Source organism: Polyodon spathula, chromosome 52 (assembly GCF_017654505.1).
Source record: "Polyodon spathula isolate WHYD16114869_AA chromosome 52, ASM1765450v1, whole genome shotgun sequence".
NCBI lineage: Eukaryota > Metazoa > Chordata > Actinopteri > Acipenseriformes > Polyodontidae > Polyodon > Polyodon spathula.
This window is the reverse complement of record NC_054585.1, coordinates 1,216,474-1,243,799: the sequence shown is the minus strand read 5'-3', so window position 1 is coordinate 1,243,799 and position 27,326 is coordinate 1,216,474. Positions and strand designations below refer to the sequence as shown.

General features: G+C 39.0%; 1 protein-coding gene across 1 annotated transcript in view; it reads right to left on the bottom strand.

The window, feature by feature from the left end:
- LOC121307070 (sarcosine dehydrogenase, mitochondrial-like) overlaps nucleotides 1-27,326 on the bottom strand; it is a 79,762-nt gene that overhangs the window by 22,397 nt on the left and 30,039 nt on the right. The window contains exons 12-18 of the mRNA XM_041239177.1: nucleotides 23,118-23,259; nucleotides 16,933-17,016; nucleotides 16,485-16,598; nucleotides 15,345-15,483; nucleotides 14,673-14,786; nucleotides 8,770-8,917; nucleotides 2,156-2,249 (exon numbers count right to left, since the gene is read on the bottom strand). Coding sequence (XP_041095111.1) covers nucleotides 2,156-2,249; nucleotides 8,770-8,917; nucleotides 14,673-14,786; nucleotides 15,345-15,483; nucleotides 16,485-16,598; nucleotides 16,933-17,016; nucleotides 23,118-23,259 — 835 coding nt within the window. The remainder of the gene's footprint in view (nucleotides 1-2,155; nucleotides 2,250-8,769; nucleotides 8,918-14,672; nucleotides 14,787-15,344; nucleotides 15,484-16,484; nucleotides 16,599-16,932; nucleotides 17,017-23,117; nucleotides 23,260-27,326) is intronic.

Below are 27,326 nucleotides of genomic sequence, written 5' to 3'. Positions count from 1 at the left end.
GTACTTTAAAGGATTAATAATGTGTGGCATGCATGGGATTTCAGAACATTGTTATATAAACATTTGCTTTGATTCAGGCTCAGGATTACGGGCTGGCAGAAACATTCTACCACTTCGAGCACCCAGAGGAGGCTAACAGGGAGACACAGATAGATGATTCAAACCCTAAAGTGCACAGTTCATATACTGGCTTACAGTATGCACGTAGAGAACTTTAATCAAGAATAATCACACAGACCCATTCAATTTGAAGTTTCAATGATTCAGAGCATTATTATTATTATTATTATTATTATTATTATTATTATTATTATTATTATTATTATTGTATCTCAACAGGGCCGGGATATCTTATTACCCAAGGACCGGGCGGTAGTATTTCAGAATATATTTTACAACTATCATAGACACTTATATCATATTTAGTCTTTCACTAATAGTGGCCCGCCATCACAAAGTGCTTTACAGAGGTAGGCTGTGAACTGTATAAGAGAAAACATGTTTCTTTTGAAATTTTGATTTATTATATATTTTTTTGTAAGTAGTGCTTTATACGTGGTAAGTCAGAAAATAACCCAATTCATGTTTAACTGTTCATTTATTTACAGTGTTTCTGCTGTGCAATTGTTTGATATGACGTGCTTGAATAAAACTTTTGAGTTGTATCCGATAGTTTGTCATTCATTTTAATATTGATGTTGTTTAAAATGTAGCATCATAATGACTGCCGGCGTTGGTTCCAGGTATGAGCAGAGCCGCGGCGGTTCCGGGCATGAGCAGAGCCGCGGCGGTTCCGGGCATGAGCAGAGCCGCGGCGGTTCCGGGCATGAGCAGAGCCGCGGCGGTTCCGGGGATGAGTTGAGCCGTGGAGGTTCTGGGGATGAGTATAACGGCGGCGGTTCTGGGTATGAGTATAACTGCGATGGTTCTGGGTATGATTAGAGCCGCGGAGGTTCTGGGTATGAGTATAACCGCGATGGTTCTAGGTATGAGTAGAGCCGTGGAGGTTCTAAGTATGAATAGAGCCGTGGAGGTTCTAAGTATGAGTAGAGCCGCGGCGGTTCTAGGTATGAGTATAACCGCGATGGTTCTAGGTATGAGTAGAGCCGCGGCGGTTCTAGGTATGAGTATAACAGCGATGGTTCTAGGTATGAGTAGAGCCACGGCGGTTCTAGTGTTAAATGGTGAAATATAAAGTAAAGGGTTTGCCTGAAAAAACGGTGCTGCGTAAGTCCGCTGTAATGTAATTTTAAATGTTCATAAAACACACATTAACCATTAAAGCTGAAGTCTATTTAAAAATAAATTAAAAAATAAATAAATACACTGTAGCTTAACAGGAAAGCGTAATCAATCAGACCATATTGTCGGATCCAAAACAAAAAGTGCTTACAATTTATTCAAATCGATGCACAGAGCAACTACAGTACTGCTTGTTCTACACACTTGAAGTGCCAGATTTGCAATGTCAGGCATTACTTGCACATGGTTATTTATTATTTTAGTTTTTTGCACATGGTTATTAGAAACGGTAAAAAAAACACAACGTTATTTCTATTATTTGGGCATCTCTATATTCTTTAAGTGAGGGGTTATATAAATATGGATGTCTACAAAACTTCTTCTATTAAAAGTACCTTGATGGTTACCAGCATACGAACATGCAGCAAAAGTTGACGTTTTTCAATATCATTCGACCCCATGTGATTTCAGGTCACAGAAGCGTGAGAAAAGGCTGTACGACATTCCAAAAATGACGCATGTCGCAAGAGTGTGGATGACTTAATTGGACACCTTCGATGATCATTTTAGGAGATGGAGTGTATCATCCCTCATGCCCAGGGTCCTAAAGCCCTTATATATATATAAAGCCATATAAATATGCCTGATTACTTTCCCTCTGTTTTTTTGTTTTTTTTCCCCCACAATGTCCAGTTACACAGCAATTGCCCACAACAGCCCAGGAGACCTCAAAGTCAGTTGGGGTCTTCCAACCCCATAACCAAGCCAATTGCTTCTTCTCACAAGAGCAGCTTCTGGAGGACAAAGATCAGCCCTTCATGTCTCCTTGAGCTCAACAAATCTTTAACCTAAACAAGGTAACAAGTCCCTGCCCTGTGCATCTTCATCAGATATTGGAATGTGTGCCACTTACTTTGTAGCCAGCTGCCTTCACTATCTTGTGTGTAGAGAAAGGGAATGCCTCATTACTCAGGTCAGTGTCCAGGACCTCCTGTAGCACACAGCGGCTGGGGAGAAAAATGTTTCTTTTTAACTACAAAAAACCTCGAAAGCTCAATTGCTTTCCCTTTGTTATAGAAGCTTTTGTTCTTAAGTGTTGTGACAGTAAAACAAAACAAAGAAAATACTGTACCCTGGTACCCCAAATTCAATATGTACTTTGTTTATTATCAGTAAAAAAAAGCACAGAACACATTATGTAGAATTAACACAACATTGCCAGGAACAATCACAGCTAGAAAGATCATACGGAGCATTTGTTAACATGAAAAAACAATTTTCAAAACAGCACAATCTTGGAAAAGCAATTATGTGAAGATGTTCTTTCTCTCTCCCTGGGATTTCAGTCTGCATTAGGGAAGAGATTTAATATATGTGTGGGCCTCTGTGTTCAATAGAACAGCAATGGAGCAAAGCTGATTTACTGAGTCCTTCAACTCAGGGGTAGAGTTAAGGGTTGCAGCTGTCTGCAATAGTCGCAAATCAGTCGATAGTCTAGTATGAAATATACTAAACATGCACAATGCTGTTTGCGACTTTTTAGAGAATGCTTTGCGGCAGCAGTTTTTCTTTGCAGTTCAGCCTAGATTAATATTTAATTATGTGCGTTCCTGCATAAATTTGTAAAAAAGGGGTGGCGATAATGCAAATGTTATAATGATATGTACTAAAGAAGACAGCAATTGTGATAATAAATTAAATAAATTAAAATACAGGAATAGTATTCACAGAGACTAAAAGCTTGCTGCTTGACTACTGGCCATATATATTACACACACGTTAAGAGCATCTAATCAACACGTGGAAACTTATACATGACATGCTGGGAGTCCCAGGCTAGCAACCCATTTACCTCAGGTCAGTCTAATGCAATCTAATGCCCAGGGTAATAATAATATATATATATATATATATATATATATATATATATATATATATATATATATATATATATATATATATTTATTTAATATTCCGTGTTTGAGTCTGCCACTTTTTATATAAAAGTATTAACTACCTGCTATAAACTTACAGGCAACATTTAAATGGCGGCTGGGCTCTTTCCACTTTGAACCACACCCTCACACACAAACACACAGAACTCCAAAACACTGTCTCTATTCCAGGCAGGAGGAGGATTCCTATTCTTTCAACTCTACTGTGAGAAGCCATTCTGACTCATGATCACAGATTGCACAGTGCTATAAATGCCAGATGGCATTCAGATTTCTATAAGTAGAACTGTAGTCACAAAACATTTATCCCTAGCATAGCCACAGTACTGCTTTTCATGCGTACAGTACGTTCAGCATTTCATTCCATCCGTACTGTTTGCAGTGGCTTACAAAGCATGACCGTGATTGTTTTCCATTTGGCTTAATTTACGTCGGTGTGAATGCAAATTGAATGCACATTAATGATCGTGCAAGGTTGAATGCTATTTAAGTTCATCATGCATCATACACTTTGAAGGAAGAACAATGTCAGAAGTTGCAGAAGAGGCAGTTCAAGGTTTATTGAGAAGGACGTGGGCAGCTTCATTGAGATATGCAGTACTGAGTGACTCAGGAGGGCAGGATGCTGTCATGATACATCATTTAATAAAAAAAAGGGAAGAAAGTTAACCACCGATAGTGACAACATAATACATGCATTAAATAAAGCGTTTGGAAAGATTCATCATCTCTTGTAATAATAGAGTTTCATGACTTGCTAATGTCCTCTCATTAATCGTTATATGAAATTGACAGTATCTTGTATATATTCTCAGTCTGATTTTAATTTTCCTGGTATCTGTAGATCCTCCATGTTTCCCTTCCACCTTGTCACTAAGCGCAAGACAGCACCGTAGAGATGCCTTGAACTCAAAGCAAATCCAGTGCATTCCCTGTGTAATGATTGCAACAGCCTTTCTAGCTACTATAATATTTATTGCATTCATTTCTTCCATCTCCTGATGTCCCTGTTTAACCGTATATGGTTAACTGATTTCATTATCTTAACCAACTTCACTAGAATGAGCCTTATGAGGGTTCTGAATAGAGACATATCAGTACCTCGTATTCCTCAAACCAGTATCTCTAATCTACAGTGATACTACAGTCATTAGTATTGCAGTAACAGTTTAGAACATCGTTTGTTTGGTTGTAATTCTAAAAGAACTCAATTTAATTAACAAAACATTCTCAGTGGTGTCTTCCATACTGGCAAGAAAGGAAAGGCAACTCATGAAGCTCTGAATACACTGGACCATAAGAAAGACTGTTAGTGAAAACATCTGTCCTTTCATTTTATAGTTGCTTTTAGTATCACTCCATGTGAGGACATACCTTCACAACATTGCTTGTCTTGTTTCAGTGCCTAGCATACAAAAACTGCAGAAAAACTCATGTCTTCTTGTTTATCTTTGGGATTTAGGAAAAAAAAATTTCATTTCAAATGAATAATCTAGCCAAATACAGAGTGGGATGACCTGCCAAGCAACGGCTGTCTCTCTCAATTTCTCTCTGCTGTATCTGTGATAAACACAACGACTGATCTCGTTATTACTCATTCTTCATCCTTACATAACTTAATCAAAAACTCCTCAGTAAACTGAAGAAACTGTGTAGTCTTCACAGGCATTTCCCATTGAAAGGAGGTCAGATTTCCATCAGGAACTGACTGTTAAAATATGGCGGGAAAAAAACCAATTTGGGAATACTGACACATATACAGTAGCATTAAGTGAAATAGAGTTTAAGTTGTAAATGTGAAGTACTGTATAACACACAATAACTTGCCTCTAGGTTTACAGCAGGCAGTTTGCACTTTTATTTAAAAAGTGGCGGGCTCAAACACATGGAATATTAAAAATATCTATTATGCTGTGACAGGGTACACCCTGCCCCTGTGTGTGTGTGTGTGTGTTTATATATATATATATATATATATATATATATATATATATATATATATATATATATATATATATATATATATTATATATATATATATATTTCCGGGGGGTAAATAATCCGAAGGCAAGGACAAAAATTCCTTCCTAAACTTGGTAGGGTGGTAGAGGCCTTTGTGAAGTTGTGTGAGAGCAAAAACGAAGGTCACAGGTCACATTGTTTGGCAGCCATATTAGATTTTTTCAAGAATTTTGAACAATTAAAAAAAATCTTCTCCGAAACTGTTTATGGTAGAGATGTGAAATCGAGGGCACAGATTACCCTTATGCCCTAGATTTAGATTTGTTCAAGATGGTTCGGCGGCCATATTGGATTTGTCAAAAATATTCTAACAAATTCTTCTCTGAAACCATTATGCCGATAGAAGCGAAACTTTGCATACATAGCCTTGGCAAGGTTGTTTATTAAGTTTGTTCAAAATAAGTCGCTACATAAAAAACATGGCCGCCATGACCCAATCAAATTTCAGCCATGGTCAATTTGCACATATTACATGTACTGCAGTATTTATCTAAGGTACAATGTTATAAATACATGAGTCTTCACACAGTAGTGGAGGCCTATGGGAATTAACGTATGCTCTGTTAAAAAATTTACTTGATCTTGACCTTTGATCTCTCAATAAGGTCAAATGTAGAACTAGCTTTTATCTCCTTACAGCATGTAGATAGGGTCATGGTTACTATGGAACAAATATTAGGAACCCATATATGCTCTATTCAAAAGTGACTTTTTTTTTTTTTTTTTTTTAAATGTAGTTGTAGCCAATTTTTTACCCCCGTTTTTCTCCACAGTTTTGTATGCACAATTATTATCTGTATCCTCAGCTCACCGCTCGCAAGCCCCCCCCCACCCTGACTCGCATCCTCCGAAACGTGCTCCTACCAATCTGTCATTATTCGCACTACGGATCCACAGCAAGGCTATCAGACCTATACTGCCGGAGGACAACACAGATCTGACTGGCTCCCCTGCAGACCCACAGGCGCCCTATTAGCCATAGGGGTCGCTGGTGCACGGTGAACCGTGCATTCCCCTGCTGACCTAAGCCCTCCCTACCCGGATGGTGCTCGGACAATTGTGCGCTGCCCCTAGGAACCCCCGGTCATGGAAGGGTGAGACACAAATGCGCTTGTTCTTTAATTATAAATAATGAACAAAACAAAACAAACAGGCACAAGGGCCAAACAAACAGTTTACACAAAACAGATAATGTATTTTAAAATACCGTGGCTTTAGACCAAGCCGCTGATTTCACATACACAGCTTCATAAAAACTAACCTAAACCCCAACGATATTTCCGATATTATCAATGTACATGTATATATATATATATATATATATAATATAATATATATATATATATATATATATATATATATATACTCAGCACACAAAACCCTCACCTTCACCAACATTCATTCTCAGCACTCCATTAACACCTTGATCACTCTAGATATACACCAGTTTAATCTAATCATTTAAACACGTACTCAATTGACGGCTCCAGCCACATTCCCGCGTGTGTTTGCAGGGAGGATTTTAACTCCCTCCATGCCACACAATGCTCTCCACACATACACACCCCTGCACTGATATCTTTGGTAGGGTAGGCAATTAACCCTTCCCTGCCAACCCAAAACAACAGCAAAAACAAAATGCATTTAAATAACAACAATAATAATAGTAACAAAACAGACAGCAGCCGTGGTGTGAGGCCCTCCAGCAGTGGCAATGCTGGCAGCGACAACAACAAATCCCCAGGGGTCAGCAGGTAACCCTGGGCGGTGACGGCGTGGCATCCCTGGGAGGTGCCCAACGGGCATCCCTGGGCTGTGAGGAACGGGTATCCCCAGGCTGTGAGGAATGGGCATCCTCAGGCAGTGCGGGAAGCAGCAATGCAGACAGCAGTATGGGGCACTCCAGGAAGTGGGACTGCTAGCCTGCACATCTCCCTCATCTCCTCCTCAAAGATGGCGTACTGCTGCCTCCTCTCCTTCCTTCTGCTGTGTGTCACTGGCATCTTGCCTCTCTCTCTCTCTCTCTGCCCTCCTCCTCCGCTGGTCCCAGGTGTCCACCATGACAACCAGCATACTTGCATCCATTTTATTTATTTTTCAAGCTTAAAAAAAAAAAAAGAACCTCAAAAATTCACCTGCAGTACCTCTCCTGGGTACGTGAAGGCGCTGTTAGTCAATGTACAACACCATATGTGAACAGGATGACTGGGTGGGTGGTGTCTCAGTACTGCAGGGTGAGATGCAAATGCGCTCATTCTTTAATTATAAATAACATAATAAACATAGGGGCAGGTGTACCCCATCACAGACACCTTAACCATGGTCACAAATCCTGTTACCTTTGAGTCACCCTCAAATTGGATTCTCAGCTAACACCATCACCTTGAAGCCACCAGCAAGGAGATGAAATCCAGGGTCAACTTCTCACAAAAGCTGGCAGAGACTTCCTGGGGACGCTGGGACCCTTCAGACATCAACACATGCCCCGGTCCATTCTATGGCAGAGTACTGCACACCTGTTAGGTGCAACAGCTCTCCCACCGCACTCGATACCCAAATCAACACTGAGCTGCATGTGGTAAGCGGCTCCCTAAAATCTATACAATTGCCATGACTGCCAGTGCTTGAGAACATCCCAATATCGAACATCCGACTGGTGTTAAGAAGATCTTGGAAAATCTCCCTTTGCACACCGTCATCAAATCACCACCACCCTCCCGTTTGAAGTCCAGATGGCCATTCTGGACACATGTCTCGACTCTTCTGTCAGCTGGAAAGGACCCTACCACCCAATGGCACGAGATGTGGGAAAACAGTGTTTTCCCAAACCAGGACCTTATGGAAGATCCTAGGAAGAAACAGCCTGGTTTCTCCATGCCCAGACGACAGTGGAGCACACGGTATTTCTCAATCGTGTTCCAACAATGCATGGGAGGCGTGGATATCAAGAACTCACCAAGCTGCGAATGTGGTGAGGTGCAAACCATCAGGAACATCACTGATGATTGCTAACTGTAGCCCGTTGCTTTTGAACACCATACGAAAGAGAGAGAACACTTTATACACAGCACAGAACCCAGGACAGGAGGACACAGCTGGACATAGGACACAGAATACAAGACACTTCTTGACACGGGTGGTGAGGGTATGGAATGGGTAACCTAGCAATGTCACTGATGCTAAATCATCGAGATACTTCAAGACCCAACTTGACAAGATCAATCAGCTCCTAGAAACAGGATGAGCACTGATGTCTTGAATGGCCTACTGTCATGTGTTCTGTATTTCAAAGGTTTCCCTAAATTTAATGGCATATGACAAACACCTGATCATTTTACAAAACCTGTATCAAAGAACATGTAATATATTTGAATGTTTTTTTGTGCACTCAAGTTTTTATTATTATTATTATTATTATTATTATTATTATTATTATTATTATTATTATTATTATTTGTTGCATAACAATCTTCTGCAAAACATTGAGGTAACTAAAGACAGAGACCATCGGGATGTTTGAAAACAACATCAATGGAAGCTGTGCCCCTACCTCTGTGGTCCTTGAATGCTGATCATGCCCATATCCTCAGAGCAATCTAAGAGCTCACACTTGAACTTCATATCCTGCAGTACAGTAGTTATGTGCGTCCAGTTGTGCTGCGCCACAGCGCCCCCTATTGCCAGGTAGTAGCCATCGCCTGTAATTGAAGGGACAGAGCAAAGCACAGCATCAGTAAAGCTATTAAAGCAGCATGTCTGTTTGAGACCGTTCCAGAAACAATTTACAAAAGAAAAAAGCAAATAACTCCCAGAAAGACACTCACTAACCCTCATAAGGACACATTGGAAAGCCGATTTTCCTGGTAACCCCAAACAATAAAACAACATATAACTAACAACTGGAGTAAAGGAATGAATGAAAATCTGAAGAGGAACACTATTTTGCTTTTCCTTTACTTCTAGCCATCGTTTGGTATATCGTGTTGTTTATGCTATGCAAAATGGATAAGACGCCCAATGCACACAGCTGTCTCCTAGCAAGTGAAGGCACCATTATATATATATATATATATATATATATATATATATATATATATATATATATATATATTTATTTTTTTTTTCTTTAAAAGAAAGCATTGATTTTATGAAGCTTACTTTGTTTAATTAAAATGCACTTAAAAGCTACAACAACACGCTGCCAATATCTGCAAGCGTGCGCTCCATCATAAAAACACAATGCACAAATAAACGAGTAAAACACAAAGCTTTCTCAACTGGTGTATTGAAACCTCACTGCTACACACAGCCCGTCTCCCTTAAAGGGGAATGCTCCAAAAGGCTGATTGCTATAACGCTTTCTTTCTGTTTCCATCACAGTTTAAGTGATAAAGGTGGTTATGTGACAGTCGGATATGCGACTTTCATTGTGGCAAAGCGTAAGAGCGTGTAAATAGTACTGTGTGTGTGTAAGTTTGGCAGGGACGGGATTAAATCTATCTCTGCCAACAATCACAGGTGGAATGTGGCCATTTTCCAATTGGGTAACCAAGTGCTAATTGTGGAATGGCCACATGCACATAAAGGAAGCGCAAATCCTTTGCTAGGGTGCTGTTTTGGATGAGAGAAGTGAAGGTGAATGCCCAGCCTGATCTCCGTAAGTGTTGTACAGTACAGCAAAAAGACAAAACTAGAATTCTTGAATTATAAATTGTATAATAAAAAAAACAAAGCCAAATAAATTCTGCTTGATGTATTTATGTGTGGACAGCTGCCTTTGACAAAGGGACTTTGAAATCCCAGCTGGTCGTTTCCCAGAGGAGAAAACTAAATATGATGTGATAGAAAGTGTGGTCATCCTGTAAGTCCTGTAACTGCCGCTTCCCACATATCTGATCTAACTGGTAAATAGCTCTGCTGTTAAAAATCACACAAATACATTCTCTCCCAGCATGCCTGTGGATTGAGCTAATCAAACCAGTAACTGCTTTACTGATTAAACCTGGCCCACAGCACGCTTTCATCATGCCAAACTGACCTGGAACAACCCGCACTTTAACTGAAATGAAACGATGCGGAACACTCTTATTAAACCACTGACATGGAACACGCTTATAGATGCACCTCGAGCACATTTCAGAAGGAACATCATTTGTTTATTATTACTTCATCTTTTGCATTTAGGTAAAGAAAACCAATCATTATGTAATCTTGTAAACAAACACTGTATAGAAATGAAACATCAATCACTAAACATGTTACCTCAGAAATATTTATCATACCTCCAGTCTGTCGCTCTGTATTACAAAACCCAGGATACAGTCATTAATCTGGATGAGGGGACATGAATTAAATAATACTGGCAGGAGCATATGGAATAAAACAAACCTATTTAGAAAAAAAAAATTGCTAAATACAGACTCTGTTTGCCCATCTCTTCGAATATGCACAAGCTTGTGATTTAACAGCAAAGTTCTTGATTGTTGAATGCACTACTTTAGACTGGTCCAAATGCAGTTTGCAAAAATTGCCCAACTTCACATGTGCCCAGTTCTCAATCCACATCTATGCTAAATAGGACACCCTGTGTATACTTTAAGTATTTACTTTCTACTAAAGTATTTACCATACAAATTGCTGTATAAGCCAATATTATAAAAAGGGGGGAGCGACTATTACACCGGTGTGACATATGCCAGTGTGTTTCTGGATCTACAGCATTCAGGTCATGTTGCTAGGTAGAAACACAAAACAACTGTTCTAATTAAAAGTTTTAATTCGTTATCTCAATACCATTAGTCATTTTGAATGTTGAATGCAAGCTTTTAGACTCTTGACTGACCTCCATAGTGGTTAAAGTTATCAATCTTCGGAATATGAAAACAGCTGTATTGTTTTGCTGTTAACACTACAGCTGTCCATCTCGGAATTTCCTTATTCCCACCCTCCCAAGCCATTGATTTGTCAACATTTAGACTGAACCCTCCCTGGGATCCATAGCAAACAGCTATTGGTTAGAAAGCTGAACAAACTTATAAAGTCTTGCGCTCGTTGTAACTGCAATGGAATATTATAATGCAGTTGTCTTGAGATTGGATAAAGTAGGACAGTCAATAGGGATCGCAATGAGGAGAAGTAATTCCTGCTGGTTTCCCCTCCCCCATCCCGGGAGTGTCAAACCCAATGTGACGCATCCCCCTCGGGGTCCCCAGTAAACTTCGGCATCTTTGCACAGCCTGGACTCGAACTGCCGCTGTCCGAGCTGTATAACTCACCCTGCACTCCCAGCAGCAGCGCTTTACCTGGATGAGGCACTCGGGAACGCATTATATCTACATTCACATGTATTTTGACGCTGCACTTAAATTGACTTCAACCAATTATTTAGAAATTTTGACGCAGAGTAATTTGGTGTTTCCTGTTTTGGTGAGTTGCTTCAACATTCTGTTAAATAATGTGCATGCATGTTACTGTGTTAATTTAGTTTGACAGTTAGTTTATTAACATTAGTTTGTTTGTTACTTTATGATTATAGTTTATTAACATACACTTGCTTATTGCTTTTACTTATTCAGTTAATTTCATATGCTGATGCATATGCGTCATGACAAGTAATACATACTGAGCATCAAAAAAAATGTATCGGTATTATAACACATTTATTTTTGAAAAAATATAAGGTATATAAATGATGGACACTGACAAAATGTTTTTGGTTTCTTTTTATCCCTCAATCATTCATCCTTGACCATGACATGCTTGAGTGACTATGACTGAAGCATTGCACTTAATCACCTAATTAGTGAGACAGTTGACTAGACACTGGATATGGAGTGATTTCAGCTGTTGAATTGAAAGCTTGAATAAAAGCAATAAAGAAAAACAACAGAAAAAAAACAATACGCCACTTCTGTCAAGAGAGCTGTGCCTTCGTGCAATCGGCATTTTGGAGGCTGGACTAGGGCAGCATATTGTGGCTCTCCGCCTTGGGTGCTCACAGCCAGCAATTTCAAACCTGGCGAGAAGGTATAACCAGACACACTCTGGTCAATGACAGGCCACGAACTGGGAGTCCAAGAGTCAATACCTACCCAAGATTGACAGATCATTTTGCAGCATCTTCGTGATGTCAATTGTTAAATCAGCACAATAAAAAGTCACTTCACCTGCTCTAAAACAGTGTGTCATTTTTCGTTCACATCTAGTGAATTTTATCCAAATATAATGCTAAGTTTCTTTTGATGCTCACATATAAGTGACACATTTCTTTTGAATAAATATATTTCTTTTTTTATTGATTCATATTGTGTCTGGTGGCTAACTCCGTCTTAGAGAACACTTTGGCTATGAGAACACTTTGCTTACTTCCCAAAGGGTGTTCTCTTAGCTGCAGACTACTGTATTACTGTTTTTGAGAACATAATCCAGGCTTCCTGTGTGTCAAGGTCATTGGCACATGGAACTTGCTGTCTTTAGGAGATATCCTTAGCTTAACTGGAGTGCTCAACAGGGCTGCCTTTATTGGCATGTGGACTGGGTTCCTGGAGTCAGCAAGCAGCTTGCCAATCAAATAACCCTGCAAATATGCAGCCTGCACAGTATCTAACATGATCTGCTACTTACGAGGAGTCATCAATGCAACAGCAGTAGCTTTTTAAATGACTGCAACAAAACGGTTTATATTATAAGATTACAGATATCACTACAGTACAAATTACAAATACATGTCTACTGTAACAGGAGTTTTTTTCAAAACTGGACATTTGATACCAGTATAGCAAGGGGAAGTACGTGCACGGCAGGGAAGACTCAGGGAATTGTTTTGTTGAGCTAATAAAGGTTCAGTAAAAAAAAAAAAAAAAAAACTTTCTTATTCCAAAAAACAAAAACATTCTCAACAACAGTACCCAGTAGAAACCATATGCATCAGTGCAAAATGTGTTAATTAATAACTAAGTCTAACTGTAAAAGCAGACAATAATAAGAACGACAGAATAATTCAAACAATAAGTAGTTTATCTTGGTACTTTAATGTAAATCGTTCTCGCCAGGTGTTCATGGTTTTCTACACTACTGAAGATCTACAGAATGAATGTTCACTTACACAGACAAACCCACGCAAAGACATCTACACTTACCCTTATCCCCTCTCACTCAACAGCACTGCAACTCTTTACATCTGCATCTACTGGACTGTGAATAAGCACACTGAATGAGAAATTACCTCTACCAGATGGAGCCTGGCAATCCACAGCTAATTCATTTCCTGCAATAAAACCTCTTCAAGCATCAGCATCAATTAGCCCCCTTGCCCCATATTAGAATGCGTGATTGCCCAGCTGCATTTTTAATGACACCATACAATTTGTTCAGGTTATTCAAGAAACTAGACTTCTAGTTACAAAATAATAGGTCATTGTGACTTACAGTCAGAGTATATGACAGCGCAGGAGAGCTGAGTCTGAAGGCACCTTAGTTCATATCTCTATATGTACATGTATGCTACTGGCGTGTGAAACGACTGTTAGACACACACGGTATAGTAAATGTACACACGTTCCACACGGTGCATTGGATGTGTCCAGTATTTACTGCACTCAAGTCTGGACTATGTGGAGTTCACAGCATGTGTATAAACTTACTTGGTTTCTGCCAAACCAGCCACCTACAACTACAGTACAATAAGAACCACAGGGGTCAAGAAAGAATCTGATTGTCATGGTGGTTTTTTGGTTTTGAAATGTTTTCCTTTTTAAAATCAATTAGAAGGAGCACCTTATCACAGTCTATCAATCTACCAAATAACAAAGTGGAATCGTTGTATGCCTTTGTCTTATGTAGATATTCACTTCAATTCAGGCCACTAAAATATCAGTTTAAAAAGCCACCCTGATTTTTGAAAAATCAACGTTGACAAGAATGCCTTTCGAGGGTCCCCGAACGGCTCATTGGTAAAACCAGTGCCACTGGCTTTGGCGCTCCCGGGGTTGGGGAGGTGGGATCCTGCTTAGACTGTTTCTCCTCACTGCACTGCGGCGACCCCTACAGGCCGAGTGAGCTTGTGGTCAGAGATTTGTAGGGCTGGTCTTTGTCCACCAGAGGCCAGTAGCCTGCGGATATCCGCTCTCAAGTTCCTAGATGTAAAAAGACACCGACTGGCCTATGGGATAGGCGGACGTCCACTGGAGCCTCAGGTCCCTGAGCTGTGTAGGAAATCGTCGTGGTTAAGGAGAAAAATAATAAGAATTGGGAATCCCAAATTGGGAGAACATTTTAAATGTTTTCTGATATATTGGTTAGTCTCTTTTTTGCCATTTGAACATTAAAATCCTGAGGGGAAAAATAGGCGATTCCAAATTAAAAAAAAAATAAACAAAACATAGCTTTTACAATTTCCTGGTGGGGTAATGACCTGCCTTAATTCCCAGGCTCTCTTCTGTGTGGGGTACTGACCTTCGAAAGCAGGTGTCAATACAGAGCTATTTGGTCCAGGTTCGATGCGGCTCACTGTAAGGTCACTCTCCGTCCCACCCTTCTTATTCAACATGCAGGTGTAGACAGTTGTACCTAGGAAAAAGAAACCACTTTCCTGTCTTAAAACATTCTCCATGCCATACGCTCACCACTCTGAGAAAATGTTTTCCTACCCTCTGTCCTGTGTTTGTCTCTGCTTGTGTCCTCTGGTGCTGGACACAGTGCGGTGCTTAAACCTTAGCCAATGTATTAAGCAAAGCACAGACACCAGGACCAGAAGAATATTAAGACACTTTTTACCATTTTGTCAATACCAAACCATTGAGCTCTTTTAAGATCTGACTTGAAAAAGTTTGGGGATCAATGAGTTTCTAGGAATCGGAAAAGTAATGTTCATTAATTTTCTTATGTTCTTATGTATTCTCTTTTCTCCTTCTCCTTCGTTATGTTGCATAATTAAGTCTTTCAATGATACTCATCTACAGTAGTGAGAATGTTCACGTCACTGTCAAAGAAAAACATCTTTTGCCAGGGTGAAGCTTCCTAGAACCTTCAACTAACATGGTCACTTAAATAAGGTATGTTAGTAACTTATACATCATTTTGACCTCTGATTACAGTTCAAAGTTAATTTTGCAGATGACTGCTTACCAAGTGGCTTATTCAGATCTGCTGTGAACAGCCAGTCTGCTGCCTTTTTAGCATCAATTCCCACCAGGTAAAACTTGCCGAAATAAGACATGTCAAACACTGCCACAGCATGCCTGCATGTCAAGCAGTCGCTCTTTATCTGGAAGAAAAGGAAGAAACCAAAAACGTTATATACCAGAGTACAAGAATGTAGGTTTCAGGTCTGTCCATCTGTGCCTTCAACATGCAACCTCTAACTCTGTACCCAAGTGGCAAATATCTCTTTCATTCTGAAAGTCAATACCTACAGGTCTCCAATACACTGTTCTACACAGATATCTCCTTCATTCTGAAAGTCTCAGTGCACACAGGTCTCCAAGACACTGTTATACACAGATATCCCCTTCATTCTGAAAGTCTCAGTACATACAGGTCTCCAAGACACTGTTCTACACACTTTTTCTTTATATTTATTTTAAAACAAACATCTCTATAAAAAGGGGTTATGATCAAGGAAACTAAGGAGGACTTTCAGTTTTAAGTGACAGGCATTCGTGCTGTATAATAAATCCTGTCTGAAAAGTAAAGTGAAAAGGGAGCCAGCTTTCTCTCCTTAAAACCAAGCTGCCAGAATGTCAACCATGGCCTTGTCAGCCTGTATTTTATCAGGCTCCGCATTTACTACATTGACAGTAGTATGGTGGAAAACAAGACGCCCACTGTCTAATACTCTTAGCCATTCCGTGTTTTACTATGAACACTGGTGAACTGGTAGATACGGACTGGTAGAGGCATCTGCAAATTAATACAATGGTACTCCTGTTATTAATTTCACTTAACTCTACTTGGATGTCCATCACTCTTTGATCTACATTTCTTGGAAAATAAAAAAAAGAGATGCTGGTAAATCGAATTAAACTCAGTGGGCTCTGTTTGTCAAAATAAGCCCGTGGCCAAATCTTTAATGACTTGATGTGTAATGAGTGTGTACTTCGTCAATACACACAGAAAAAGGGAGCTGCTGAACAAAAAAACCTTAAACCGGGTAAATAAAATTCTTGTTTTCAACGGAAACATGAAATCACCATTAACAAAAACTAAAACAAATCAAACAGTGGGGACACAGAGCTTTTCTTTCTGTCACTGAGTGTTCGTACTCACAATGTCATGATGTGGTGGGAAGTCGAAGGTGTACTCTCTCCCAAGCAGCTGCTTGTACCTGTAATCAGTGTGTCGGGGGAAATCATAGGCCCCATAGTAATCATAGTCCAAGGCCTGTCCATGTGAAAGCAGAAAGAATTGTATCTAATGAGCTATATTGACATAACACTAACATGCCCAGATGGGGTATTGTTTGGTTTAATGGAGATTCACTTCATGTGCTGTAGCTGACTGCAGTAACTACAACATAGAAGGTTGCTACAGAACAGAAAGACCGTCCTCACCCCATCCCTAAATCCACAGTGCTGTACTTACAAAATCTGCAACTGAACCTTTGTTGTGCAAAACCATGGTAAATACAATTTGAATAGGACTTTATTCTTAAAGTTTTCTTTAAACAGTTTTAAATCCAGCACTGGTCACAGAGATAGTGAAAGCGCATGCCTACCGGTGCAGGGCATTCCCGACTGAACCACCCTGGGCGCTCCCAGCCGTGCCGCTCCTGAAACACACAGCCCTGCTTCTCCAGCTCCTGCAACAACACCAACATTTAGCCATGAGGACTCCGCTGTCTCAATCTTCCATTTAAGATTCACACGCTGAACTGCCCTGAACTTGTGTGGACCTGTGAACAGGATGGTTTTGTAGGGGTGACGTTAGACCATAACAAGGACGAAGAACAACAAAGGTAGGCCAGTGAATCTGTGACGCTACTGCGTCCAAAGTTTTATTGTAAATAATAACAATTACAAACAAAAGTTTTAAACAAAACACACAAAACAGGACACGGCACTCAAGGCCAAAATAAAAAGGTAAACAAAACAGATAACACTAAACAAGGCAGTGGACGAACAGACAAACAAGTACTGTGCTGGCACTTCCACCACGCTGTAGCAATTGCTCTCAAAACCCCAAAAAGCTTCTTGTCTCTCCCGTTCTCCACTCACGAACACACAACCCCGAGTGAGTGAAAACATGCAGCTTTTATGCAGCTGTACCGAGACTCGATTGCTAATCAAGCATTCAATTGGAGTCTCGCTACAACTGCACATGAATTAATAAAAGTGCAATTCCCCATGCTCACATATTATTTTACTTGCACATGAAGTGCTGTGCATAAATACAAAATATTCATTTTAAACACTTGTGCTCACAACCCATATTTATATCCTGTGTATTTTTACATAAACACCAACATTAAACACACTACATTTAACACAAAACACTTATAAACATAAAGGGGCGGGACACTCCGCCACAGGACCCTAAATGAATAGTAATGAACTACAGATCTGCCTAAAAGCTGCACAGCTGTTGTGGATCAGCTTCGAGGTGCAACATTATATTTTAGTCTTAAAGAGTAAGTAGCAGAGTTCTGAAAAATATAGCATTATACATCCCCACGTGTTGCTACAACTGTTTAAATAATGTACCTGTAATTGTTCTTTTCATTGGTAACATCCCCACAATTTCTTACACTCTTAGTCTGTTTCAAAGCTATTTTTAAAATGGTCGACCTAGTGCACTGGGATTTGAGATCTGTCCTCTAAATCACTGCAGGAAAAAAAAAAACAACCTAAAAAACATAACTGCTCTGGCTTTTCTTTTCCACAGCACATCATGGATGAAACTTGACTGTTTTAGCAAGATGCAACATTAATAGTATTTTTATTTATTTTTACTGTAGAGGACCCTCTTTTAAAAAAATAAAATAGCAGCCCATATGCCTGTGTATCTCTGCCAACATCAGGTGACCAGGTGGGCTGCCATCTTTATGCTCCACTGATGTCTGGGAGCAGAGATGTTATAATTCAGTGCGACGTAAATATGAAGGCTTTTAAAATGCTGTCCGTTATGTGAACTGGAGAAATCATTAATAAACAATGTCCTGTCGCAGAATGGAGCACTGTTGGTTAGGAATCATGAATGTGCATTCAAAATGCTGCTGCATTCAAAAAGCATTCTAGCTCATTTTTAGAATTATTTTAGAATGAATTCCTTTGTATTGTATATACCATTAATTTAAAACATGCTATTTAAATCATTTTGTTACCCATTTCAAATCCAGTTTAAATGCCAAATAAATGTAAGATGGAAAGAATGAATGCTTTTGAATCTAATTATCATGGTTAAAATAACCCCCTGGACTGCTCCCTTAGGGCTGGAGGCATGGTGTTCCAATGGCAGCAGCCCTCTCTCCATCCCTCACTCCTGAGTAGATTTATCAGGCATGTCAAACAATGCAGCATGACTCTTCTTCACACTTGCCATCTCTGCACTTAAACATCATAAGACCTTCATCATTCTTTATGACTCAGGATGGCATTGGTGTGATTTTCTGTTTTAAATCTGGCCCAGTTCTGTCGCAAGAAATTTAGTAGGGCCCTTTTTTTTGCAGTGAGAAGCAGAACTCTTTAAATCTGCAGTTCCCCATATTAATGTTTGCTTAAACAGCCATGATGACCTTTTAGACACCTTTAATATTTTAGCATTTATATTAATACAGTTTGTGCTGAAATGAGAACTAATACCCAGCTGACAAACAGCATACTGTGCTGTGCAGACCTGCCTGCTTCATTTCAAAACACACAGAGCTTTCTGCACTATATTAACTGTGTTTATTTATTCATTTGTTTTCTACAGAATGGCACTTACACTTTGCATAATTTATACCTTTACAATATTGAAGAGTATTAAATAGATACTTTGCTGCTTCACAGGTAATACACAGGCATTTGATGTAAATTGGTTCATTTTGTAGAAAGCCATTATGATGAACTGTAACCTATTTGGGGTTCTCACAGATGGGTGGTAACTAGGGAAGAAAGCTCCCTGAGAGGAGTCTCAAAAGATGGGGCAAGTGCTAAGGCATCCCAGTCATATAAACCAAAGCTTACATTCTTTGGGAGTTTTCTTTTTAGTGTAAACAGAAAATAAACAACATTAAAATAATTCTCCTGGTGAGCTAGCCTTTCATGATTACAGTTGTGATGTGGTTTTTGTTCTCTTTTTTAGATACAAGTTTTAGCTAATAAGTTATCAGGCAACGTCAGTGGCATAAGGGTCCCCATTTTGCATGCAGATCCAAAATAACTGCTTTAATGAAATCTGCCATGGCTACCGATACAAAACTGTCACATATAAATACAATTTAAAAATAAATTACAGCAATAAAAACAGACTGCACAAAAATGAAAAGTAAGTAATGAGTTCATTATAAAAATACAATCTTCTGTAGCCATTTTGGAAAGTTACCTTTCATTTTTAACCAAGGTGATTACACAGTCACTGAGCAATCAGGTTGAGAATCATAAATGAAATCAATCCCCAAATAATTTCCAGATGATACATCTATATCCCGTTTCATTCGGTAATGCAGATCCAGGCTAATTAAACTGTATAAATCTAAATATCTGATTTTTAGACTGAAAAATAATGATTAAAAATATATATTTTTAAACGTTTGAGGTATATAAATATTAGGACACTCCTACATTCTGAATAAAACTGTAAACTGCAGGGCTGAATGTTTTAAAAGACTACTGGATTTTGGGCAATATCTAGAAAAGAGTGCTTTTGTGAACAGAAACAAAGCATCCCCAGAGACTGCAAAGAAATGGCATCTCTGGTAGAATGACTTGTAAACATGATGTAAAACCGACATGTGAAGAAAAATCAGATGTGGTTGCAAAATGAAAGAAATATGGTGCAAGGTCAAAACAAACGTACCCACAAAACAGTCATGGAGCTGTTACATATAAGGGATTTCCACAGCACTGCAAGATGAACACTTTTATGAGATTTTAGCAGTTCTACAAGCGTGGCGACAGACTTAAAATTCATACAAGCCCACCTAACAGAGATGTTAAAGTACAAAATGAATAGGACTAGAAAGTGCTTGGATAGTTTGGGCTTCAGTGTTTAGTTTGGGCTTCAGAGCACAGAATACAGGTTTCTACCAAGTACGACGCCAGTATCTCCAAGCATTGGGTTTTTATCAACTGGAAAAGGCACATGACCACAATATAAGCGGCCATATTAGGACATAGGTCAAAATTAAGAATGCCTTTGGATTTTTCCCTGACAGTTCCAGAACACTGAAAATATGAATTAATATTACACTCATGCAAGCTCACAGGATGTATAATAAAAAACATGGTCTCTAAAAATGTGGTAGTGGAGATGAAAAGGAATGGCCTGGCTCTGCTGTGAAACGCACACCCTGCTAAATCTGACCCAATCATTTTGTCTTGCTTGTTTCTTACCAGGTTTATTTATTTTTTTTTTTAAAGAAAAGTGGAACAGACGTAAGGCAACATGTGATGTTATTTTTGGAGCACTATTTCTGGAGTATCCACGTCACACTGTAGCCTAGCAACACGTTTCCCAGATATACACTCTAACATTCACACATCCACCCTCACACCACAAAATCACAACTAAACATTATATAGTGTGACAGTGGCATTTGTTAAAGAATTACGATAATTATTTTTGGAGGAAAAAAATACAGTAGAAAATGGTATAAATTAGATGTTAATAGGGGCGGCGAAGGGATGCGAAGTCTAATTGTTGGCTCCTTTGTGCCGCTAATGGAAGATTTATAAAAGTTCCATAATCTATTTCTGTCATTAGTATTAATTCTCCAGCTAAGTATGAATTACAGCCTCCCTGGTCAGGCAGTATAATGATGGGCATATATTATATTATATATATATTTACCATGTGTGACTTATATAAGGGAGCTAAAACCAATTCCAAAATGTTTTTCCAATATTACAACAGCAAGCGAACATTCAAAGAGGAGATTAAATGTTTAAGAGATACAATTGGCAAAATCGTAGATGAAGAAAAAAATAGCAAATATATTAAATGATTACTTTTCACAAGTTTTTACAAAGGAAGATACTGACAACATGCCCCACATGTCATCCAGTTCCTATCCAGTTTTAAATAACTTTAGCATAACTGACGCAGACGTGTTAAAGGGACTAGGAGCTCTTAAAATAAACAAATCTCCTGGGCCGGATGAGATCCTCCCAGTAGTACTCAAAGAAATGAAAGAAGTAATTTACAAACCGCTAACCAAGATCTCTTGACACAGGGGTGTTACCGACAGACTGGAAAATTGCAAACGTAATACCGATCCACAAAAAGGGAAACAAAACTGAACCAGGTAACTACAGACCAGTAAGCCTGACTTCTATTATATGCAAACTATAATAAGATCCAAAATGGAAAATTACCTATATGGTAACAGGGTCCTGGGAGACAGTCAACATGGTTTTAGGAAAGGGAGATCGTGTCTAACTAACTTGCTTGATTTTTTTGAGGATGCAACATCGATAATGGATAATTGCAAAGCATATGACATGGTTTATTTAGATTTCCAGAAAGCTTTTGACAAAGTCCCGCACAAAAGATTAATTCTCAAATTGAACGCAGTTGGGATTCAAGGAAACACATGGATTAGGGTGTGGTTAACATGTAGAAAACAGAAAGTACTGATTAGAGGAAAAACCTCAGAATGGAGTGTGGTAACCAGTGGTGTACCACAGGGATCAGTATTAGGTCCTCTGCTATTCCTAATCTACATTAATGATTTAGATTCTGGTATAGTAAGCAAACTTGTTAAATTTGGAGACGACACAAAAATAGGAGGAGTGGCAAACACTGTTGCAGCAGCAAAGATCATTCAAAATGATCTAGACAAGATTCAGAACTGGGCAGACACATGGCAAATGACATTTAATAGAGAAAAGTGTAAGGTACTACACGCAGGAAATAAAAATGTACATTATAAATATCATATGGGAGATATTGAAATTGGAGAAGGAATCTATGAAAAAGACCTAGGAGTTTTTGTTGACTCAGAAATGTCTTCATCTAGACAATGTGGGGAAGCTATAAAAAAAGGCTAACAAGATGCTCGGATACATTGTGAAAAGTGTTGAATTTAAATCAAGGGAAGTAATGTTAAAACTGTACAATGCACTAGTAAGACCTCATCTTGAATATTGTGTGCAGTTCTGGTCACCTCGCCATAAAAAAAGGTATTGCTGCTCTAGAAAGAGTGCAAAGAAGAGCGACCAGAATTATTCTGGGCTTAAATGGCATGTCATATGCAGACAGGCTAAAAGAATTGAATCTGTTCAGTCTTGAACAAAGAAGACTACGTGGCGACCTAATTCAAGCATTCAAAATTCTAAAAGGTATTGACAGTGTCGACCCAAGGGACTTTTTCAGCCTGAAAAAAGAAACAAGGACCAGGGGTCACAAATGGAGATTAGACAAAGGGGCATTCAGAACAGAAAATAGGAGGCACTTTTTTACACAGAGAATTGTGAGAGTCTGGAATCAACTCCCCAGTAATGTTGTTGAAGCTGCCACCCTGGGATCCTTCAAGAAGCTGATTGATGAGATTTTGGGATCAACAAGCTACTAACAACCAAACGAGCAAGATGGGCCGAATGGCCTCCTCTCGTTTGTAAACTTTCTTATGTTCTTATATAAAAATTCCACAGCACTAAATGCATCTCTTGCAAAAGGAAGGGTAATAATAAGAAAAATAAATCTAGCCATTTTAGAACTTCAGTGATGTGGTAACGTGACTGTTATGTGCTGATACAACACCTCGTGCAGGGGGTCCCGCCTCATATTCCTACTGGCTAGGGGCTCATCAAATGGAAACACCACAGAGTAGTTTTTGGCATAGGATTCATGGCTCCGCTCCCGAATCCAGTGGTTATTATCAGTCAGAGAGTGATGGAATCTCCTGCAATTAAAAAAACAAAGAAACAGGTAAAACAGATCAGCAGGGTGAAGGCACTAACTTTAAACCACATCAAAGGGACAGGGAGTCAAATCTGGTCTTTTTAAATTCATTTAGATATCTCACCAACTGAAGTGTTGTCATTGACGTCATAAGAATTTCAATGAAATGCCATGAACAACTCTTACTGTCAACATGGGGGAGCTAGGTCCATGATGTAGATAGTTACATTACATTCATGAACCAGGCTAACGAGTTATAGCTAATACTGTGGAGTTTATTGAATTGGTCTGAGCAGCAATTCTAAATACCATGTTCCTATGTTTAAAATAGGGCCCTTTGTGTTCCAAGACTATCAGCATCTGTAATCAAGACTCAGTGCTTTAAACAGCGGTGCTATTAGGTGTCATTCAAGTATGTGCTGAGTTAACTTTTTCATGATAAGTACCTCCAGTTTTCGTTATTATTCACAACAATCCATAAAACAGGCTTGTGTGGTCCCCATCACAAATCTACCAAAGAACTGGAATTATAAAACGGCTTGGATACAAAAAATGCTGTGATAGGCTGAGCAAGATCATATGAATTGTCTCTGAAGTGGGTCAACAGCTTTAAAAAAAAACCTTGCCACCATACTGACAGATAAGGACTTGAGGCCATTTAGATATTCAGCAGTTGTATATCTGTTTTATTGACAAACACTAACAGACATTAAAATAGAATCATACAACATTAAAATGCTAATTACATTCCTTGTATTTATTTTCTTTTAAATCTCAATCTATTTGGCCACGATAATAGTGCTGTAAAGTCCCGGGCTAAAGTACAAAAATCAGCTGAACTACAGGGTCTGAAATCGGCACAGAGAGTGGCTGTGTTGGACCTTAACAACAAAGGGGCTGCGTGTGGGGGAAAAAAACTAGGTTCATTTTCAAGAATGTGGTATAAAAGTTCAATACATGACAATAATTGCAGGCGGCAGTGTGTATAATTATATAGCGAGCAGTTTTGTTCAGGTTGGCTGTCCAAGAGACATTCTGCATGACTGCCTCCATGACTGTCTGGGGAAGTTAAACTAGTGTTGAGAAGACACGCAGGCAGCGCGTTTGCAGAAATAAAAAATACAGGTGCAGAGTGCGATTATTGTATGAGGGAAACAGTAATTTCAAATGTTAACTTGCATCACCAAAGTGTATAAAATATGGACAGTAAGTAGGCAGTATATATATATATATATATATATATATATATATATATATATATATATATATATATATATATATATATATATATATATATATTCAGTAATATGGTTTTACAGCAAATTCATAGCTTCAAAAGGATACATTCAAAACTTAAATTTTAAAATCTTACTATATCTTTGTTTTCTTTTTATAAAAATAGAAAATGCAAATACAGAGCACAATAACCCACTCCAGAGAGTGTGGCAAGACATATCTTTCCACACTTCTATGTGGCTATGAAAGGGTAGTGTTGTGGCAAGGCTGGTTATCAGCAGGAAGTAGCCCCAGAGATGGAAAGCTGCAGTTTAAACGCAGATGCACACTTTAATTCACAAAACAAACAAAAGGATTTAAACAAACACAAATCAAAAAACAACTCTAACTCCAACTTCGGGCTGGGTATTCGCCTTCCCTGAACCCTCCTCTCAAACAAAGGATCTGGCTCCCTTTACATACCATGTGGCTGGGGCTTGATTGGCCTCCAGCCACATTCCACATATGGATTCTTGCAGGGATGAAATTCATCCTGCCAAACTACAGTTGCTTTCTTATATAGGGGCATACCCAACTGGTGTGTTGTGTTGAGTCAAATCATTTGTCCTACACATTTCAATAAACAGTAACAACCATTTGCATCATTTGTGTTTTTCCTATTGTATTGCTACACAAAACCCCAGAAGATAGGCAGTACATTAGTGGCAACTCTCTCGATACCTCTCTTCTAACATACTATATCAGGGCTTCTCAAACTCGGTCCTGGGGATTTGCTTAATTAGACCTTTTTTTACTTGTTTTCAGCTCTTAAACTGTTGTAGTTCAAGTTACTTATAAAATGTTACAGCTAACTTGAAATCTGCAACTGTTTAAAGAGCTGAAAAAAAATAAAAAGGTCTAATTATGCAAATTATCAGTTCAATTAAGGGTCTAGTTGAGTGATTGAGAGCTCAGAATGAAAACCAGCAGCTACAGGGGGTCCCCAGGACCGAGTTTGAGAAGCCCAAATTGTTGGAACATGACTTAAAAAAAAACTAAAGAAAAAATAAAAAGCACACAATAAAATCTGTTTTTTCTGTTTGTTTCTCTAGTTCAGAAGTCCCTAAACTGGGGGCAACACACTGGTTTCAGAGGTGCCCCCAGAAAACCACGCTTTTAGGTTTTTGGGGTCATTTAGAATGGAACACTTACTATCTTGACATTAGTTACCATACATTTAAAATCTTCATTCCCAATGTTAACAGTACGCACCATTATACAGCAAAACAGAGTGTTAGCAGAACAGAGTTTACAATTCTGTGTATTCATTGGGAGGGCTCCTCCGTCAAGATGTCATGGGGGGGGGGGGGGGGGTGGGGGGGGGGCATGAGAACATTTAGTACTCACCCCTGCTCTATTACTGGAATGAATGTATGCATCTTCCACAGCAGTTCTGAAAACTAGAAATTTGGGACTTATACAATTGCACACAACAGCAGGTGCTGATGTTTTCTGTGAAGTAAGGAGATGCTCAAAGTTTTGCCTTCTCTAGAAGGAGCAAAGTATTACTTCTCTATTGTGAAACTGGCAACCAGTAGCAGTAAGCTGATCCAAGGCGCCTCTCTCAAGACTCAATGCTGTGCTGTTAATCTGGCTGTGTCTCATGAGCTAATACAGCTTCACACCCATAGCTCCCTGCAACACACTCCTCCACACTATAAGAATTACACAGTGTAACACCTCCTAAGAATGTCTTCATTACTGAGGAGGCGAAGAACCCAGCACACATTGATAGGCTCCGTTTCAAATGATTACGGGAAGCAAGCAAAGTGTTCTTATAGCTGACGTGTTCTCTAAGACGGAGTTAGCCACCAGACACAATATGAATAAATAAATGAATAAATAAAATAGATATGTATTACTTGTCATGACAACGCATGTGCATCAACATATGGAATGAACTGAGTAAATAAAAGCAATAGGCAGGTGTATATTAATAAACTATAATAAAAGTAACAGACTGTGAGATAGCAGGGAGGAGGTTAAAATCCTCCCTGTTTTAAAAACATGTGAAAATGCACTTTTTGGTGAATGGGCTAAGGGTTTTAATTTGTTTAATTGTTTAATTGTTAATTGTTTAATTGTTTTATTATTTAGTTATCCCCTGCACCTGGTGGTAATTGTAAATTAGAGCCAGGTGCAGGGTATTTAAGAGAGGCAGCCAGTCTGCTCAGGGCTGCTGTGTGAGGAGCCCGACTGTGTGTGTGAGCAGTCGTTTTGAGAAAGATATTGTGTGTAACTTGTGTCGTTATTTGTGTGTTTTTTTTGGCAGGTAAACGGCGTATCCATCCTGCGAGCTAGTTGGGAACTTAAAACGAATGTTTAGTCAGTACTCTGGAGGAGTTAGGTGTTTGTTTTGTCTTTTTGTTTGTTTGTTTTGTAATTAAAAGTGCGCAACAGCGCTATTTTTCTTTCAATTTTGTGTGTGGATCGTGATCTTTGAAGGGAAAAGAACCCATGCGGGTCTGTTTGGAGAGCCGGCCGTCGCACAGACACACTAACTTTAATAAAACTAAAGCAAAAAAACATGGTCAAAAAGCTGTAATCGTTATGTTCTATGAAAATTAGCTGGCGGGTGCGTTTCAGGCTATCACAGTGGCAGAGGCAAAAATAATGGCTGTTACTTATGGTTAACTTAACATTAATAAATTAACTGTCAAACTAAATGAACACAGCATCCCCACACACGTTTATACAATATACAAGACACGCACATTATTTAACAGAATGGTGAAGCAGCTCAAAAGAATGGGAAACATCAAATTGCTCAGCGAATTGTGTCTGTTTCAAGTT